The following is a 19,985-nucleotide window of genomic DNA, read 5'->3' on the forward strand; positions in this document are numbered from 1 at the left end:
TATTTTTGTATTTTCACACCAAAGATCTAACTATTGATATGACCCTTTATTCTTGTCTGAATTAATGTCTAAAACATATTTTTCAGGTTATGCACAATATTAAACATGTTAACAAATTCTGATAGGCCATTTTTTATTTTCATTTTCTTTATTTTTTGGATCTCAGCAAAAAAAAAACAAAGCAAACATCAATACTTTCCGTATAATAAACTAAACATAAAAAAGGTCCATTTGGACAAAATTAAACTAGAAACTGGCAAACAGGGGTAAAATAAATAATAGGGGGTTACAAAAATTAAAGTTGCTGGTAACTGTAATCAGGTTGCCATGAGGGCAGGTTTGGATCCTGCTGGCCATATTGCCACTGGCCATGTGGCATTTGGCGAGGTGGTGGGTGTTGTGGAGGTGGAGGTGGAGGTGGAGGTGGAGGGCACGGGTGCTCCTGGCATGCATGGCTGTGCTCAGTAAGTATGCCGTTTTCAGCCTTTTGCAGCACATCAAGAATAATTTTTCTGGCATACTGACACTGCCTGAGGTCCACCTTATCCAAAATTTTTGCCGTCATGTTGCCGAAGGACTCATTGGCCTCCGGTTTCCGACGTAGGGCTATGGTGGCCTCCTGGATAAATTCATCGGTTATGTCATCCACGTGCTTCCTCTTTTGCCTCCGTTTGGCAGGAGGAGGTGGTGGTGGAAAGAGTTCCACAGGCTCCTCAGGCTCCCCAGGCTCCTGGCTGCAACCTGGCTCCTCCTCAGTGACACTTCCCTGTTGATGAAATGAACAATTGATTAGAATGTTATAGTGTATATAAAAATGCATGTTTGTTATATTATTGTGAACAAATAGCAGACTTTACATACAGTGGCGTATCTAGGGTCTCCAGTGCCCTTGTTGAGGAGCTGTATTTGGCAACAACCCCCCCCCCCCCCAAGATCAATGTAAAACTGTAACCCACCCCCCCAAAAAAAAATTAAAGGGCATTAAAAGTTTCTAATTTGCCCCTTGTTTGCCCAGTGTAGAGCTCTCTAGTGGGCAATCATTGTCTCAGGTGTGAAAAAGAAAGAGAGGGTTGAGAGATAGAGAGAGGGAGAGAAAGAGGGGGTGTGAGAGAGAGAGGAGGGGGGTTGCAGAGAGAGAGAGGGGCCTGAACTTGCAGAGGGCTTGATGTAGGGCATTGAGGGTGAAGCAGTGCAGGGAAACAGGAATAAGGAAGCCACCTGCCTTGCTGACCCAGAGTGAGAGACCAGAGACATGGAAGCAAGGATGGATGGATCATTTGCAGGAGCTGTTAGTTTTGTATTAAAAAAGGTTGAGCCAGAGGAATGCTGAGGCTACAGCAGTGTTTGTTAGGACCAGAGGTGTGCTGGGGATGCAGCAGTGTTTGTAAGACCGGAGGTGTGCTGGGGATGCAGTGAGAGGCAGTCTCAGTCTCCTGGTCTTTTGGCTCAGCTGCTCTCAATGTTTTACACCTGCATGAAGCAGCTCTCAATGTTTTACACCTGCATGAATCCGCCTGCAAACTGGGGGTTCTGGGGTGTGCAGGCTGAGTGGATTGTTAAAATAAACAATAAAACAATGCCAATGTTTTTGTGACCCACCCCCCTTGGCCTGCGCCCCTGGCGGTTGCCTGTCATGCCAACCCCTTGCTATGCCCGTTTACATAAAGGGTCAATTATGGTTTAGCTTATAATTTTGTTACATGATTACATTTTAGCAGACAATATATTGTGAAATGCCATACCTGAGTAAAACTCTCCTCCAGGAAATCCTCATCCTGGCTTGGATCAACCGACACTGAGCCCTCTGCCGAAGTAGAAGGCAGTGTTGAAATTGACGGCCTGGATTCCATGGTGTCTGCCAGGAATCGCATGTTATCATAGTACCACAGCCGTGGTACATATACATTCCGTGCACCTGCTCCAGACTGGGTGGACTCCTCTATTTTTTTTAACTCCCGCCTGTAGGCAGTGCGAATGCTGTTTATTTTTTTGCGGATATACTCAAAATTTGCCCCAGGACAGACGGGCTTGTAGAAGGCCACCAAATGTTCCATGGCCTGTTTTCTGAGTTTTCTATTTTTATAATCTGCGGACTTGACTTGCCACAAACACGGCAGTTGCCTGAATTCATCAATGAAGCTGATGAGGAAATTATGGCTGGTGAAATTGTCCACCATATTGCAGGACAGTATATGCCTGCAAGACACAAAACAACACAAAACATATTAAAATAGCATGTATTTTGGCACATAATAAAGATATTCCTAATAAAAGCTGTATAGGGCCCAAAACACACACTTTCTATTAAAAGAGTCGTACCTTTGTTTGTGGGGAAAAGTCGTGATTCGCCGCTCGATCGTGCTCCAACTCTCGATATGTCCGCTAGCGAATTGTCGGCCGAACGATCTGGCGTCCTTTAAATACAGCGCAGGCGTCAACTCCTCCTCCAGTGGCGGGCTTGTGCAGGGGTGTGTACGTGCCGAAGATCAGGCCTACATGCGACACTCACACCTGAAGCAGTGGAAAAATCTTGTAATCAAGAATAATGTCTCAACAATCTGGGAGCTCAATTAGTGTGGGCCGAAGTGATTGGGCCACCCGAAAATCAAGGGCTACACCCATGTCAAAGCCAGAAATGGTGGAGATGGTCTCCATTTTAGAAAAAATGGATTATGATGGCAAGTTGGCAAATTACGATCGGCCCAATGCCAGGAAAGATGGCATCATGGACAAGGTGGTGGCCTGTTTGTTAAAAAAATTCGGTGTGGAGCGATCGAAAGATCAGATTCGGAAACGGTGGTCTGACCTCAAACACCGTGAGCAGGATCAGCTTTCCCAAATCCATCGGATTTTGAAAAAAAGTAAGTTTTATTTTTTATTTATTTTTTTAATCATGCAATATGTTTTTTATAATTTGGTGTATGTTGTATTAACATGTCTAGATTATAATGTCTATGTAAAAAGTTAGATTACTCATTTTAGTTGTCATGTCGTGATTTGATCGATCTATTGTTGATGTTTTAGTATATGACATTAAAAGTCAGGAAGCCATAGTTAAAAATATATGTATTGTGTTGCAACGAACGTTCTTTCCTGCACGAATCTTCTCAGCAAACATTCCTATTAATCACAGATTATTATTCAAACCTTTAAATAGGAGAAAAACGTAAACTCCGTGCCAAACAATGGGAAAGGAGGAGGAGAGGTTTGGCAGCTCCATCGGCAGTTGTGGAAGAAGAGGAGGACATGGGCCCAGATGGTGGCACAGATTCCACTAAAGGTAATTGGTTCCTATGCACTGTCAAACATTAATGTACCATATTTTTCGTAGATAACCATGTACATGTCTTCATATTTGTTACTAAAAGAGCTATCAAGCAGGGCACCATGTCCTAACAAATGTACCTCTTGTGACTTTTATGATATGGCCAATGTTTTGTATTATGTAGATGAAGACATTATGCCTGAGGTGATTCTGGTGGAGCCAACAAGTGACCAGACACCAGAGCAACAAGAAGGTTGGTAGTCACAGATTTTTGTGTAGTGGGATCATAGAAATATGTGTATTTGCAATGATTGTTTAACCTTATATTCTTGTATTCCCTTACAAATTTACATTGCAGATGTTGCATCATGCCAGGATGTGGCATCCCCAGCCATGTCAGAACCCCGATCTCCTGGCAACTTGGCAAGCAGCGTGGAAGCCACTTCCGAAACTGTGGAGGAACCAGGACCAAGTGTCCAAGAGCCAATTGTGTGCCCACGTAGGTTTTTTCAGAATGATTTTTATCAGTGTTATTTTTAGCCTCCAATTTACAACACTAGTTCCCTATGGGAGCCTCTTTATTTGAATGGAAGTCGCACCGTAAGTCGGATCAGGATGCTCTGACTTGCGGGGCCACTTGCGTTGTGAAGATTTTTGAGGGGGAACTACACCAAAAAATTGAAGAACCCACCGTGGGTGTCTACCCCAAGTTTACAACCAGGCCTTTTGTGTGTGTTATTGAGTTTGAGGGTATGCCCACAACAAAAAGACAGCGTGGGTTACCCCCAAAACCCCTACCAGACCCTTATCCAAGCATGCAGCTTGTCAGGCCAGGAAAGAGAACGAGCAAGCGGACCAAACACCCCCTGGACCACAGCAGGACACATGCCCTCAACATGGGGGGGTTTTGTTGCTTTGGGCCAGGGGGCCTCTGCACCGCACACACAAAAGCACCTTGCTCCCATGTAGAGGAGGACAAGGGCCTCATCCCCACAACCCTGTCTGGTGGTTTTGGGGGGTCATGCGGCCAGGGGGTTCCTAGGACTTTGGAAGCAACCTTTAACAAAGGGTGGCCCCCAGATCCCAGACCCCAATCCCTATGTGAATGGGTATGGGGTACATAGTACCCCTACACATTAACCACATAAATGGAAGTGTATGTGAATAACGACAGGAGACGTTTATGAAATGTTCTTAAATATCTTCATCCGGTCTTCTCCACTCTGCTCTTTGGATCTTCTCCTCTCCACTCTTCTGCTGTCCAATCTTCTGCTCTTATGTTGTCTGCTCTTTTGCCCTAGGCTCTTCTTCTTCCTCCTGTCCTCCTCTGATGCTGTTGCCGTGCATTCTGCCCGTCTCTGGTCTCTGCATCTTAATATATATACATTACGACCATGCCCTCACAATGACGTCATCATGCGTTCACACCCCTAATAAATCTATAGTAAGCTCAGGAGACCGGCAGAATCATCAGCAACAGCATCGGAGGAGGACAGGAGGAAGAAGAAGAGCCTAGGGCAAAAGAGCATAAGAACAGGGTAGGTATTAACTCGAGAGGAATTTAAGATTACCTGGACACCAAATGTTTCTCTATTATTATGACCTCATGTAGGTGATTCACATTGACTCTTTTTTTTTTTTTTTTTACAGACCATGTTTTACATAGTTGCACATTAGCCAAATTGACCCGTGAGGCTCTCCAATGCTGCGCAGACCTGGAACAAATAAAGGAGACTGCAACGGCATTACAAATCAAAATGCGCAATTTTGTGGACATGATTGGCAAATTTTAAGCCACAATTTTCCTACGTTTTTAATGTTTGTATTGGGATGTTCCTGATGTTACAAATTTTTTATAATGTTTTATGGCATTTTAATTACACTCAGATGTTAAAGAGTGTACCCAAGTTTGGGAAAAGCACTTTACAACACCCTAACCCTAACCCTAACCCTAACCCTAACCCTAACCCTGTGAATGTTTGATACTAAAACATTTTTACATTCAACAATGTGTGTTCAATTCTTTATTAGACTTTCGTTGGGGGGTCGAGGTCTAAAGCTGTGTAAAGAAGCACTAAATGTATGATGGCTGTCCTATTCACATATTTACATGTTAATGAAAGCATTTTGGACACTGCCATATGCGAGTTGCTGGAGGTGTCAATGAAATGTTAAAGATACCCCCAGTTTTAACGCATATCACAGTGCGATCTGACATTTCACACAGGATCGGATCACACAAGTTTGAACGACTGTGCGATCCTATCCTGATGCGGCTGAATAAATGCATCATGTGCGACTTTTGTGCGAGTGCAGTGCGAATTGAGCCATACAAACTGTATAGCTGATTTTCGCATGAACATCTGATCGCATGTAATAAAGGAGCAGTGCGCTACGATATTACATGCCATCAGATGTGCAGTGTGAATTGAGACATACACTTTGTATGGCTACATTCGCACTGAACACGCATACAAGTCGCACATGACCCTTTATTTCTGATGTATCTGGATTGGATCGCACAGTGCTTAACACTTGTGGAATACAATCCTGTGCAAAAAGTAAGTGGCGGGTCACCCTTATGCAATGCTGGAAGGCTGCAAAGTCGCAGACTTCCCGCATCGCATAAGTGTGACTCAACACTCAAGGTACTAGCAGTCCTAGGATTCAATATGGCATTGATATTGCCAGTAGCAATCAGTGTAGGGAGATCAGTGTAATCTATAGTGTATTGCTTGTTCGTTGCTCTAGTTCACTTTCCATTACCTATATATATAACACTTTGAGATGAACAATGATCAAGTTTCACATAACACTGACATATCCTAACATTGGTGGGCAGTGAGAAGGATGTCATAAATGAACACAACATAACAGGTGTAGGTACTTTGTTAATACCCTAATGTATTATATGAAATATATAGTATGGGCAACTTCTGGACAATGAACACCAATGTAAGGTGACATTAGATGAACCTTGGGTGTGACCTAGTTCTCAATGTGACAGGGTTTGTGTACATTTTGTGGGGTGCAGAAGGCCCTTGTATTTACACCACTGGCTAAAAAATAACACATGGCCATCATCACTTTGGATCAGCTGGTGAGAGACTACAGTCAAGAAACACACTGATGAATGTATTAACCCTTCCAAAGTCACACATATATAACACATGATTAACCCAAATAATTGTGTTTGGCATATGTGCCCAAATGATTATAATCCACAATACAGAATCATTGCAATTTTTGTTTAATGTGTTGAAAAATAATATATCTCTGACATTTATCTTGTGTGTCCAATCTTTAACAAGATTAATGGGTGTGTGACAGTGATTGCTGCCAGGACACAGCTCCTCTCCCCACGAAATAGTCCAGATATTCCTGGCGGATCTGACGGGCCCTGTGTGATGCCAATGCTGACCGTCCAACTTCCATTGACGGCATGGACTCCACTTGGTTAGAAGGTTGGGCCTCTCCACTTGTACCTGGCATAGCAGGGTCAGTATCCAGTTGCTGCAATACATAATTTTGTGCATTCCTGCGTAGGAAGTTGTGCAAAATGCAGCAACACAAGACCACATTATCCACTTTGTACAGTGCCAGGTTTATGGACGTCAGGAATATCCGGAACCGGTTGGCCATTATCCCGAAGGCATTCTCCACAACTCTGCGAGCTCTGGACAACCGGTAGTTGTAAATCCTTTGGTCTGGGGTGAGATTCCTCTGAGGGTAGGGCTTCATGAGATGCTCCCCAAGCGCAAAAGCCTCATCTGCGATAAACACAAAGCTCATACCCTCAACAGTTTGCTCCCTGGATGGCAGGTTCAGAGTGCCGTTCTTTAGACGACGAGCGAACTCCGTCTGATCAATAACTCCCCCATCCGAATTGCGGCCATTTTTGCCAATATCCAAAAAAATAAACTCATAGTTTGCATTAACTATGGCTAGCATGACTATACTAAAAAAACCTTTATAATTATAATAAAATGTGCCGGAATTCGGAGGGGGGACAATGCGGACGTGCTTCCCATCAATAGCACCCCCACAATTGGGAAAATTCCACTTCTCCAGAAATTGATCAGAAATCTCCAGCCATTGCTCTGCGTTTGAAGGAAACTGTGGGGAAAAAATAAAAAAAATAAAATTAGTGCTTGAGCACATCACATTATTAATTACACACACAGTTGTCTGTTAAATGCTTATGCAACTTGCTAAAAAAATATACAACAGGAAGGCAAAGGTTTGGATATGGGGATGTAACATCTACATACATTTATTTTCAAACTCCTATTGTTCTTATATTGTAAAGGGCCATACACACTAGAAGATTCTCTGAAGACTTTTTCGTGCAGATTTACCTTTTCTATGTAGTGCAAGGGCCTACCAGATTGCATAGGATTTGAAAGTGTTTGTTGGACCTCATATTATTTGGTTTTGGTAAATCGGAAGGATAAATTGTTCTGACAATCTTCTAGTGTGTATGGCCCATTATACTCACCAGCTAGAGCTGAGATTTACAAACTACGGCCCTCCAGCTGTTGCAGAACTACACATCCCATGAGGCCTTGTAATTCTCTGACATTCACAGACATGACTAGGCATGATGGAAATTGAAGTTCGTGAACAACTGGTGGGCCATAGTTTGAAGACCTCTGAACTTGAGCTTTGGTATATGCTGACTTTGAGATTTAGCATGTGGGTGGGGGATGGGTAAGTAAAACTGGGCATTTATACATCAATAAGGGCTTGTGGTCAGTGAAGGTTTTAACATCATTACATAAACATACAGAATCATAGGTGGGAATGGATGGACTGATGTATTTTAGATAAATCATTAACTAGGTACTAAAACATTGGCCAAGGAATAATTGTTTGAGGGAAAGCAATAAAATGACCCAAATTCAAAATACTGTTAACAGGCAATACGTTTAGGGACACATAGGAGAGAATGGTGGGGTGGTTAGTGGGTAATTTTACAAATGGTTAAAGATAATCTACATCTTTACTACTATGTGCATGCGGACAGAGGGTAGTTTACAAATAATGGCCTGTGTCAATTGCTGTACATCCAAAAACATCATAATTCGGGTGAAACTAGTAATACATGTAATGTAATGTAAAAAATCAAACATACCTTGATATAGTCCTTCTGCAAGACCTTGATGATGGCAGAGCAGGTCTCAGGGATGATGATACCAAGAGCTTGGGGGGAGATGCCTGTGGTGAACTTCAGATCCTGCAGGCTTCTCCCTGTTGCAAGATACCTCAACGTCGCAATTAACCTTTGCTCAGGAGTAATTGCAAGCCGCATACAAGTATCCTGCTTCAGAATATAGGGGGACACCAGGGCAAGAAGACGGTAAAAGATGGGATCCGTCATCCTCAAATAATTCCTGAAGTCATCAGGATTATTTTCCTGGAGCTCCCTCAGCAAGGACATATGAGAAAATTGATCACGGTTAAGCAACCAATTTTTCGTCCAGGAGGTCCGCTTCTTCTTCCTATTGCTCGTACGTCGTCTCAGAGCCAAAACTCCAACACTAACGACAGCAACGGACGAATTCACGGTCGCCATAATAAATTCTCGAACGATGTCTCGGAAAATAGCGAAATGTCGTCAACCAAACAAATGCTACCGAAATCAGCGCGAGATGCCCAGAAGGGTCACGGCCAAACACTCACTTCCTCTTTTGTAGCGGCGAACGTGCGTGGAACGTAGTGACGTCATTTTCTGTCGGAAGACAAATGTCCTGGGCAAGTTTTGAGCACTTTTCAACAGACAAACAACAAACACACCAGCCGCGAACATTTGTAGGACGTTCTGTCGGCCGACGATCGGTACGTGTGTACGGGGCTTTAGGCACGAAGGGGTTACAAAAAACTGTTTTGCCTTCAGTTCTACTTTAAGTTTCTGTTATAAAGTAGTTTGTTGTATCCCCTGCACTGTAATATTGTTTATTTCTCCACAAAGAAAAAATATAAATGTTATAAATTTAGACATTATTAAGCAGCCTTAGATATTTTTCTATATCCTTTCAGCCGCGCATTCTACAAGAGGTGACGTGTTTAAACATTATGGTGATTTGCATTTACTTTCATGTGGCAATAAAACGCTTTGCTCCACCCTGCCATTTTTTCATATGCAGTGCCAGTGAATAGTCTAAAGGTTGCCAGATGAACTTGCTCTACGAGACTGATAACAATGCCTTCCACCCTTGCAGCTGCAATACGCTCATCGTATTTTTTATTAAGTTGTTTTATTTTCCTGAATGTATGCTTTCCTCTACTGGTGCAGTCTGCTGCAGAAAAGAAACTTAAACTTGTGATTGTGGTGAGTGATCTGCATTACAGATGTTTTTAGAGGATGTTTCCTGTGTTATTCTACATTTACTACTTGTAGGTAACTTTCAGTACATAGCATACTGCAGTTCTTATTGTTCAAGTTTCTACAAAGTCTGTTCATAGATGCCTAATTACTCTTGTGAATGTTTCAGAATTTTCAGTTTCGAGTAATCTAAGATGTCTTGATGTTTGAGATATACATACATTAGCGGTTTCCTATAAAGCAAAAAAAGTAGGCGCTGGTTCTATTGCCCAAAAAACAAAATATTGTGCAAAACATTAGTCAATAAGGCGTGACAGTGAGCCAAATCAATCACTAATATTTAGTGCTAAGACAGTCCTTGTTAGGATGAACTAAACATAATATTGTGCCATATCAAAGAATAAGTCCCCGTTCACACTAAGGCGACCTGTGAGGCGACCTGGTCGCCTCACAGGTCGCCGTAGGTCGCCTTCCATAGGGAAGCTGCGGACCCGTTCTAATAGGAGCGACACAAGTCGCTCCGACTTAGAAAAAGGGTCCGGAGCTTCTTTGGGGCGACCCGGAGGCGACCGCCATAGACTTCAATGTTATGAAGTCCGTGGCGGCCAGTCCGAGGTCGCGGCGCGCTGCTCGCACTGCGACCTCGGAGGTCGCCCCCCCAAGTCGGATCGCGGCAATGTGAACGGGGCCTCAACCAATAGCTGGGATTTAATAGAAATAAATAAATATTAGTGTACTACAAAAATTATAGTGCAGAATAGTGAGTCCAAGAAAACATCTGTATAGTGTATCCAACACCGTGTGATAACAAAGGATAAGAAAACACTCCACCTCATGAGCTGTAGAATGCTCACCAGAAGCTGGCAGGTCCCAGGGACCTATAACGCTCTGCACACAATCCAGGCACAATGTGGATAAGCACTCTCCTCCTCCTCCTTCGTTTAGTAAATGCTGATGCCACTTATACCTATCCTCCAGAAGATGTCCCCTGAACAGCTCTCCCAATATATAACCAGGGCTTTTTTTCAGCGGGAACGTGGGGGAACGCAGTTCCGGCACCTCCAGCACTGACTATTTGTGGTCGCAAGGGGTGCTGTGGTGTGCTGCAGGGTCTATTGATTGAGGGATCCATTCTAGCTGGAGGGGATCTATTTTTCAGGGGGTCTTTTGTTGCTGAGGAGGTCTATTATTGCTGGTGGGGGACCTACTGTTGCTGGGGGTGGGTCTTATATTGCAGATCAGTTGTTGCTGGAGAAGATGTACTTTTGAGAGAGTCAATTGTTGCTGGCTAACAGAGAGTCTATTGATGCTTGAGGGGAAAATATTGTTGTGGGTGGTCTGTTGTTGTTAGGGGGATCTATTGGTGCTGGCGGGGGCCTTATTGTTACTGGCTGCAGGGGATCTATTTTACTACTTTTCTTGTTATCCTTACCAAATTCTATACAGATTATTCAGCACCACAAAATGATACGTAGTTCTGTATTCTCTGAAAGGGCAGTACTGGGAGGTGGGTAGGGGGATTGGACCCAAGGAATGGTGCTCAGAGGTGGGTGGGGGCAGAGAAGAGGGGGTGACTCGGAAAGGAGGGGAGGAGTTCCTGCACCTATTCTCTGAGAAAAAAAAGCCCTGTATATAACAAATGGGAAACAAGAAGCCCAATAGTGTAATCCCGTTTATTTAAACATATAGTAAAATATAGAAGATGTGCGCTTACATAGAAAGTGCCCTCCTGGCACAGGAAAGGATCGCCAAAGTTATAATATTGTATCCGTTCAGTAAAAGATGTTACTGCTCACTTTTAACAGCCTAGTAGCGTGGTCGTGGCCAGTGTGCGTTCCACAACTTAGGGGAAGTGACGTCAGTGGTTAGCAGGATTTACGGGCCATGTTCAAACCACAATGCATTTTGCTTATCGCTTTATCAGGAAGTCTGAACATCGTCCCACCCGGGGGCTTGATATATGCCTACAGCCCTGCTGATTGGTTGAGAGTCTTTTGCATGATATATCTAGTGGTCGCAGCTGGTTTAATATTTAAAAGGCATATCGTATATCAATATTTTGGGAACTTCTGTGGTTCACATTGACACGAATATAAAATGTAATAAGATGGGCGGCACAGTGGTGTAGTGGTTAGCACTTTCACCTAGCAGCAAGAGGGTCGCTGGTTCAAATCCCAACCATGACACTACCTGCCTGGAGTTTGCATGTTCTCCCTGTGCCTGCGTGGGTTTCCTCCGGGTACTCCGGTTTCCTCCCACACTCCAAAGAAATGCTGGTAGGTTAATTGGATCCTCTATAAAAAAATTGGCCCTACTGTGTATGTATGTGAGTTAGGGACCGTAGATTGTAAGCTCCTTGAGGGCAGGGACTGATGTGAATGTACAATGTATATGTAAAGCGCTGCGTAAATTGACAGCGCTATATAAGTACCTGAAATAAAAATAAAATAGACACATATTATAGTTTTGAAACAGATTTTCACTTATGGTAAGATCCTCTATTGCCCACTATATAAAATATATTATGGGTTGCAACATTACAACTTCCACCATCCTTTGAACAAAAAGTCACCATAATCCCTTCAACAATTGTGGCATATCGCACATCAGTTGTGTACATATATAATATATACACAATCATATTAAAATTAAATAAATATGCAAAGTATCAACCAAAAAAATATACAAATTAAAAATATTAATAGAAATATAGATTTGAAACATACAGTATATTAAAAACAAAATATTTTAAAATATAAATAAAAAGCATATTAATAAAATTAAAAGAATTAAGAATATCACAACCTTCTAGGACCTACTAGTCACTTAAATAAAGATGGAACCCTATGATATAGGAGGGATCCCTTCACTAGTGTTGATGTAGGTACTGTGTTTTATATATCAACTGATTCCTAGTGTTGTACTATAAATTGTACTGATGACCATCCTTTATTTTAGATTATTCAACTATATTATATATTTCTTCACAACTAGTGGTAACCTAAATTGAACATGGTGCACATTAAAAAATGTTGTTCCCAAATATAGCCATTTTCCACCACAACCAAAATATTTACCCTCATGCAATAGCCTAAAAGTCATTCAGGTAAGAATTGAGGTCAATGTCCAGATTAAGCCCCTCAGGGCTTAGCGTCCTCAAACGATGAATCCATTGGGTTTCATTTTGTGACATTTGTTTTCTCGTGTCAGTTTCCCTCCAATGTTTAAAAATTCGATCTATACCACAAAACCATAATAAGGAAGGGTCTTTATTATGGAATAACCTAAAATAGTTCGATAAGCTATGCTGTCGGAACTCTTTTCGGGTGTTGTCCATATGTTCACCCATCCGTATGGCCAAGGTGCGGGTGGTGTGCCCTATATATCTAAGGCCACATGGGCAGACACACATCTACGTGACAAACCTTGTCCCCCATGTGATAAACTTTTCTATTAGGAATTCTTTGTCCTGGTGGTATTTGATCACCTGTGCAATTTTTATTTTTTGCGTTATAAAAAAACATCTAAAGCAAATTTGTGAACGCCACGAATACGGGGAGTTGTAGTGGTTACCGGTGTAGCGTATTACTTCTGATTTGCGTTCCACTCACCCCCTCCTGATGTCACCACGTGCGTTCCATCCAACACGTTTCGTCAGCACACTGTTTGTTTTAAATGGTTTTTAATTAAATTTAATGAGTTTCAATGCTCAAATGCTGTTTTAATTTGTGGTTACCCATGGATGGGAAATACATTTTTCTGGACATACTACACCATTTAGAGTCCGTCTCTTTCCATTACATGCCTGTATTGGTGACTAAGGATGATCGAACTTTTGAAAAGTTCGGTTCGGCCAGAACATCCGAACTTCCCGAAAGTTCGGCCCGGATTTCAGAACCCCATTGAAATCAATGGGACCCGAACTTCGGTAATCAAAAAACACCATTTTGAAGCCCCAAAACCCAATAAATGCCCCTAAAAAGTGCCTAGGGTTCTGGGTCATGCCCCATTAACTATTAATCACACAAAAAAAGTTCTTAAAAATTGTCATTTTTGATAAAAAAAGCCAATTATTGAAAAAATTAAAAAAAAAAAAAGAGATTTTTGATTTAGTATCTGGGGGGGTCTAAAAGGTGTGCATGTGAAGTTTCAGCTCTGTAGCATGTCCAGAACCATGAAAAAAAAAAGATAATTTTTCAGTAGAACAGGGATGTGGTTCGGGAGCCCCCTTTAACTTTAACACCTATATGATCTTTTTTTCTGGTTCTGGACATGCTACAGAGCTGAAACTTCACAGGTACACCTTTTAGACCCCCCCCCCCCCCAGACACAAAATCACACAAAAAAAAGTTCTTAAAAATTGTCATTTTTGATAAAAAAGCCAATTATTAGTTCAGATGTTTTGCCTGCCTCAAAAGAACCCCAAAAAATGCCAAAAAAAAACGCTAGCGTCTAAAAGGTGTACCTGTGAAGTTTCAGCTCTGTAGCATGTCCAGAACCAGAAAAAAAAAGGATTGTTTGTATTAGAAAACTTTGAGCACAGGAATATGGCTTCGCTGCTGTAACACCTTGCCGGTTTCAAAGCAGGCATTTTTTTGGGTTCTTTGCAGTCAGAAAAAACATCTGAACTTGTGTATAGTGGTACTGTGCACAAGTTCAGATGTTTTGCCTGCCTCCAAAACCCCCCAAAAAATGCCAGCAAAAACACACCTGGGCATTTTTTTTTTTTTTTTGACGCTAGCGTTTTTTTGGCATTTTTTGGGGCTCTTTTGAGGCAGGCAAAACATCTGAACATGTGTATAGGGGGTATATATAGGCATATATGTCTGAATATATACCCCTAGACATATATAGGTGTGATAGTAGCAGAAATATATTACTGTAAATGATTTCATTAGCGCAAGCATTTATTTCTGCTACTATCACACCTATATATGTCTAGGGGTATATATTCAGACATATATGTCTATATATACCCCCTATACACATGTTCAGATGTCATGTCTGACATCAAACATGTCCTCAAAAAAGCACTGGCAGTGGCAGCCCCTGCAGCATAAAAAATGCTTGCTGGTGAGAAGCCATAATCCTGTCCCGAAGCAACTCAGAGAAATGATCATTTCTCTATAGCGGTCACCCTGCTATGGAAGGGTTTTGTCACCCTGCCATAGCAGTCACTGCCAGTTAACCCTACACTACACTTTCCCTACAGAAACTACATTTTTGAAGCTAACTTAAGTGTAAAGGAGCACTCTAACTACACTAGATATCCCTTTCCTCACACTAAAAATAGCTGAATGACACTTTTAAAGTAAAATTAACAGAACTGCTTCCACTCTCTTCCATGTCCAGTATAACAATGCTGGGAATATGGCGGGGGCGATCTTATATACTGGGGGGCGTATTCACTAATGATTGGTCTAGGGACCCCCTAGTCACTCCAATCACATTCCTAGCATTCTCCTGCCCCCTCAATTGGCTTTTGCTAATGGTTCTGGTCCAATCACGGGCTTTTAAAGCCCATTTCCTGAAGCATTGCATTTTGGGCGGTTCTGGTTGCCAAATTCCGAACTTTTTGGGCAAAAAGTTCTAAATTCGGCCGAACCTCGAACACCCAATGTTCGGGCCGAACCGATGGTGGACCCGAACCGTTCGATCATCCCTATTGGTGACAAGGAGATTTGGAAAGACTGCAGGTCCAAGCCGGAGTGACTGTACCGGATAAACTACAATTGATCCCGGTGGGGGTGACCACACAAGCGTTATATGGTCGTGCTGCTATACAGCAGTTAGGACCCACCTTATCTGGTGAGTGACCTAGTCATTTTCACTCTCAGATCACGCTCACTGATGGAAGTCAGCTCACTCTCAAACTGAAGGGGAAGAGCACTTTTTCAGCACTTGCACTTTAATGCAAATAAGACTGTTTCTTCACTTGCACAAGATTTTTCATAATGTTATTGGACTTCTTTTGATGTTATAGCCCCTCTTGCATATTGATCATTTCTTTATTTATCTTATAAGCACTAAAGCACTTTAGCACAATTTATATTCACAATTGCACATGATTTTCTACGTATATTGCTGATATTTATGTCTGTTATGGTAATTGATTTAATAATGCACTGCTAGCACCTTTTCACGTTTTTAGTTTGAGTATTGAGGCAAGCGCTGAGGCTAGCTTCTAATATACAATACCACTGACTCACTCTTCAGCTGCTGCAATTCCCATAACTAAAATAGATAACATATTTCGTTTAACCACACCCAGTGGCGGAAGGGATATACCTTCAATTAGGTATAATTATTGACATCACATACTGTGGGACTGTGGCGAACAAACGTAACCACCTTACAGAGAAGTGAGATCACAGCAGCAAAGAAAAATAAAAAAAAAGGAATTTGGAGATTGGAGAACAATAGAAGGTACTTTTCGATTAAGGCCCCTTTCACACAGGGAGTCCGTTCAGATCCACCTGTCAGTTTTTTTGGCGGATCTAAAAGGATGCCCCATGCATTTCTATGGGGCATCGGATGTCAGCGGAGACATGTCCGCTGACATCCGATCTGTCAAAACCCTATTTTCCATCTGTCTGGCGGATCGGATCGGATGAGAACGGACAGACGGTCTGTTCCCATCCGATTCCCCCATAGAGATACATGGGGACCTGCATGGGGACGGCGGATCGATCCCCCGCTGAGAAAAACGAAGTCGGCCTGACGGACTCTGTGTGTGAAAGGAGCCTTAAGAATACATACTTGAATCATTTTTTTTTAAACCAGAGTTTAGTGTCACTTTGACTTTCTCAGCTATAACATTGCAGGATATTAAAGACATCCTCGTGGCCACTTGCCTCTTTCTGTCCTCTCCTCCATTCAGAAAAGTCCTTATATTGTTTTTTATAATGCAACATGTTCTGTGAAAGGGGGGGGGGGAGTATAGATTTAGTAACATTACCTACCTCTAATGAACCATATTTCACATCCTGCTGATTGCTCCTTAGTGTAGAAATGTTACCTGCAATGATGACAGGTCCTCTTTACACTGCTGAACCTCAGGTGCTGCAGGGGTTAACTTCTTTTGCCTTTTCAGTACATTTTAAAAGTTCAGATGGCCACCTGCACCTTTGTTTTCTCCCCTCCAGTCAGAAAAGTCCTTCAGTAAAGACGGATGGCCATCTGGACTTTTTAAATGTACTACAAAGGCAGAAGAAGTTAATCCAGGTTCAGCATTGTGAAGAGGACCTGTCATCATTGCAGGTAGAATGAAAAGAAAGGGGTGCTGTAATAGCCCTCATTTCTTTATGGGATGGTGGTAGGGGGCTATTGGACAATAGGGGTTTAGGTAGTTAGTCTATCAGGTAAATTTATCTGTCAGCACTTGAACTTTTGACCCTGGTCAAGCAGTTTTGAGCTTCCCGCCTAAATCTGCGGGTATCCAGGCAGTTTCTGTATGAAACTGCGGCTTTCCCGCTCTTTTAGCAGCTGTTTCTAGGCAGTTTTGCACGTGGAGCTCCGCTCCCGCTCAAATATCCCGCTCTTTTCCAAGAAAACTAGCCCTAACTGGTTCTATAGGAGCTATTTAAGTAGTGGCCACTTCACCTCAAGAACTTCGTCTACTGCGTTCCCCCACTCTCCCACCCCTTTTCTTTGGTCGTCGCGGCCAGTTATTAGTTATTGGCTCATACGGTCGCCTTAGCATTGGTGCTTCGGTGGACGCAATTTCAGCTGGGTTTTTAGCTGGATAATGGTTCTGAAAGTTTACGTTACATTTGTCAACCTGAGCCGTAGTGGCTAGGTTGTGTTTATGTGATTTTGAAGATGTAAGTGTAAATAAAGTTTGAAGTATTTATTTATGTATGTATTAGTGCCGGTTCACATAGGGGCGACCCGACTTGCCGGGGCGACCTGTGAAGTCGCGGTGCACAGCCCGCACCGCGACCTCGGAGCGACATGCACGGACTTCATATCATTGAAGTCAATGCAGGTCGCTCCAGGTCGCCCCAAAGTAGTACAGGACCATTTTTCTAAGTCAGAGCGACTTGTGTCGCTCCTATTAGAACGGGTCCTGTGCTAATCTATGGCAGGCGACCCACCGCGACTTGTCAGGCGACCAGGTCGCCTGACAAGTCGCCTCAGGGTGAACGGGGTCTTAAGCCAATAATTAAAGCAGCCGCTGCCTTTTATGTCCAGCAAATATCGTGTGGTCTATTTATTTATTATTTAGTAGGTCTAGTATAAAGGTTACATGTTATTTAGATCTAAGTAATCACATCCTGCCTGCCATTCCCATTTATACACTAAGGAGTAATCAGCAGGATGTGGGGTTTGGTTCATTAGAGACAGGTAATGTTACTGACTCTGTATCCCAGAAAGAAAATGTAACAAAACTTCTGCTTGAAAGGAATTGGCAGCTTGCTAAAGCTCTAGCATCCTGTTGGAGAGTTGGAGAGTTGTGAGTTCCTGTGTTTGCTGCATACTTCCTGTAGTCATTAAGAAGGAGTCCCATTCTCCTTATCAGATCTATTATTTATTTTATATCATAAAGAATGCAGCAGGAGGAGCTGGAACATGCAAAGCTGAGCACAAGCACCCAAACCTGTCAGGTAAGCAGCCCAGAACGGAGAATTACATCAGGGAGGTTTTATTATTGAACACATTTAAGAAGCCAGTGACTGACATGGCTGACAAAACATCCACCTACTGTTCAACTTAAAGGAGAAGTACAATTAAAGCTTGTTTGGCTGTCCTTCTCCTGTGTTTCCCAGGAGTGCTTAACATTCTGCACTCCTGTGACCCGCTTTCAGCAGACAGCGGGATGAAGCGCACTGTCAGCTGAAGTCATAGAGCTAGTTCAAGATCGGGACAATGAAGTCCAGATCTGCCCACATGCCTGGATTGGCACCCGACTCACCCTCTCAGCGAGCCGCAGAGAGCCTGAGCTGGCTGCTCCCGCCCCCCCCCCAACAGCCCAGCAATCCAGTGAGCATTGGGTGGGGTGGGGGGCAGAGCAGAGAGTCGGTGACTGACATTCACCTGCTCAGTCACCGACTCTCTGCTCTGCTTGTGGCTGTCAGAGTCACATGGGACATGTAGTTCTGCACCATCTGGAGGGCCACAGTTAGGATATCCATAAACTAGGTAAAACAACAAGACAAAGGCACCCTTTTTGTTAATCACAATGCTCAGGAATGACGTGCCCACTGAGCAAGATTATGCAATATGCATGTTTTCGCTGGCCATACATTATACAATTTTCCTTTACAATTTGCTTTAGATTTATCCTGAACTATTTAGTACAAGGGTCTGCCTGGTTGCATACAAATTGAAAGTGTTTACCCTTTGACCCCAATTTATATGTTTAGTGAAAACCACAAAGAAAAAATTGTACTAGAAAATTGAATATTGTAACAGGCATGATAAATAATAACCATTACAAGAATAGACATAACAAAGTGTGCATAATTTTAGTGCAAATATTTTTTAACATAATTGTGTGATATAATTGCTGACAGACACATTATATTGAATCCCCTCCTTTACCGCACATGAAATAGGAATTGAAAAAAATACAGTGATTCAAAAATACTATATATGCCTGCGTATAAGATCACTCCTTACCCCTTGATTAATTATTTTCTATCAAACATTATTAAACCAATAATCAGACATGGTTATAAAATGTGAACCTTACGAGGAAGAGGACTCCAGGTGTAGGAATACCAAGCTATGCCAAAATAAACATGAATCTGTCATCCCTCCTGATGTGCGGTAATACCGTATGTACCTCCAGCTACATACAGTGTATTGTGCTGAGCCAATCACTGTAAGTGATGTATTACAGGAATGAATACAAAGCCTGCTCAGATTGGCGGAGTGAAAGAGGTGGGATGGCAATGTTTAAACCTCTCACTCAACCAATCTGAGCTGGCTTTGTAATTATTAATAGAATATATCGCTTGCCTTGGTTGGCTCAGCACAGTACCATGTATGTAGCCGATGATAAAGCACATATAGTATTACCACACATCCATGCGGGCTGACATATTTGGAACTTTCGATTTGGGCCAGCTTGGTAGTCCTACAGTCCTGTAACGTTTACAGTTTATACTCGGTGTATATGACCAACCACCCCCCCCCCCCCATTTTTATGGGTGATGTTTAACCACTTGCCGACCGCCGCACGACTATCTACGTCGGCGGTCAGCCCCTCACAGGCAAAGTGACGTAGGGCTACGTCACTAGCTTGTGAGGGTCTAGGGAGCGAGCGCGCGCCGCCGGAGGCGCGCTCCCGCGTGGTCACGGACCCCCCCGCGCGTGTGATCGGCGGGGGAGAGGGAGAAAGTCAGGCAGCTTGTGTAAACAAGCTGCCTGTCATTCTCCCCTCTGTATGAG

The 19,985-nt window shown here is 42.8% G+C and overlaps 1 protein-coding gene across 1 annotated transcript in view; it reads left to right on the top strand.

Annotated features, from left to right (window-relative positions):
* Nucleotides 1–9,450: 9,450 nt before the first annotated feature.
* The window catches only part of LOC309556068 (prostatic acid phosphatase-like), a 161,244-nt gene continuing 150,709 nt past the window's right edge, over nt 9,451–19,985 (top strand). The window contains exon 1 of the mRNA XM_082258380.1: nt 9,451–9,596. Coding sequence (XP_082114506.1) covers nt 9,468–9,596 — 129 coding nt within the window. The 5' untranslated portion in view covers nt 9,451–9,467. The remainder of the gene's footprint in view (nt 9,597–19,985) is intronic.

This window comes from Pelophylax lessonae (genome assembly GCF_965119305.1).
Source record: "Pelophylax lessonae genome assembly, chromosome: 5".
NCBI lineage: Eukaryota > Metazoa > Chordata > Amphibia > Anura > Ranidae > Pelophylax > Pelophylax lessonae.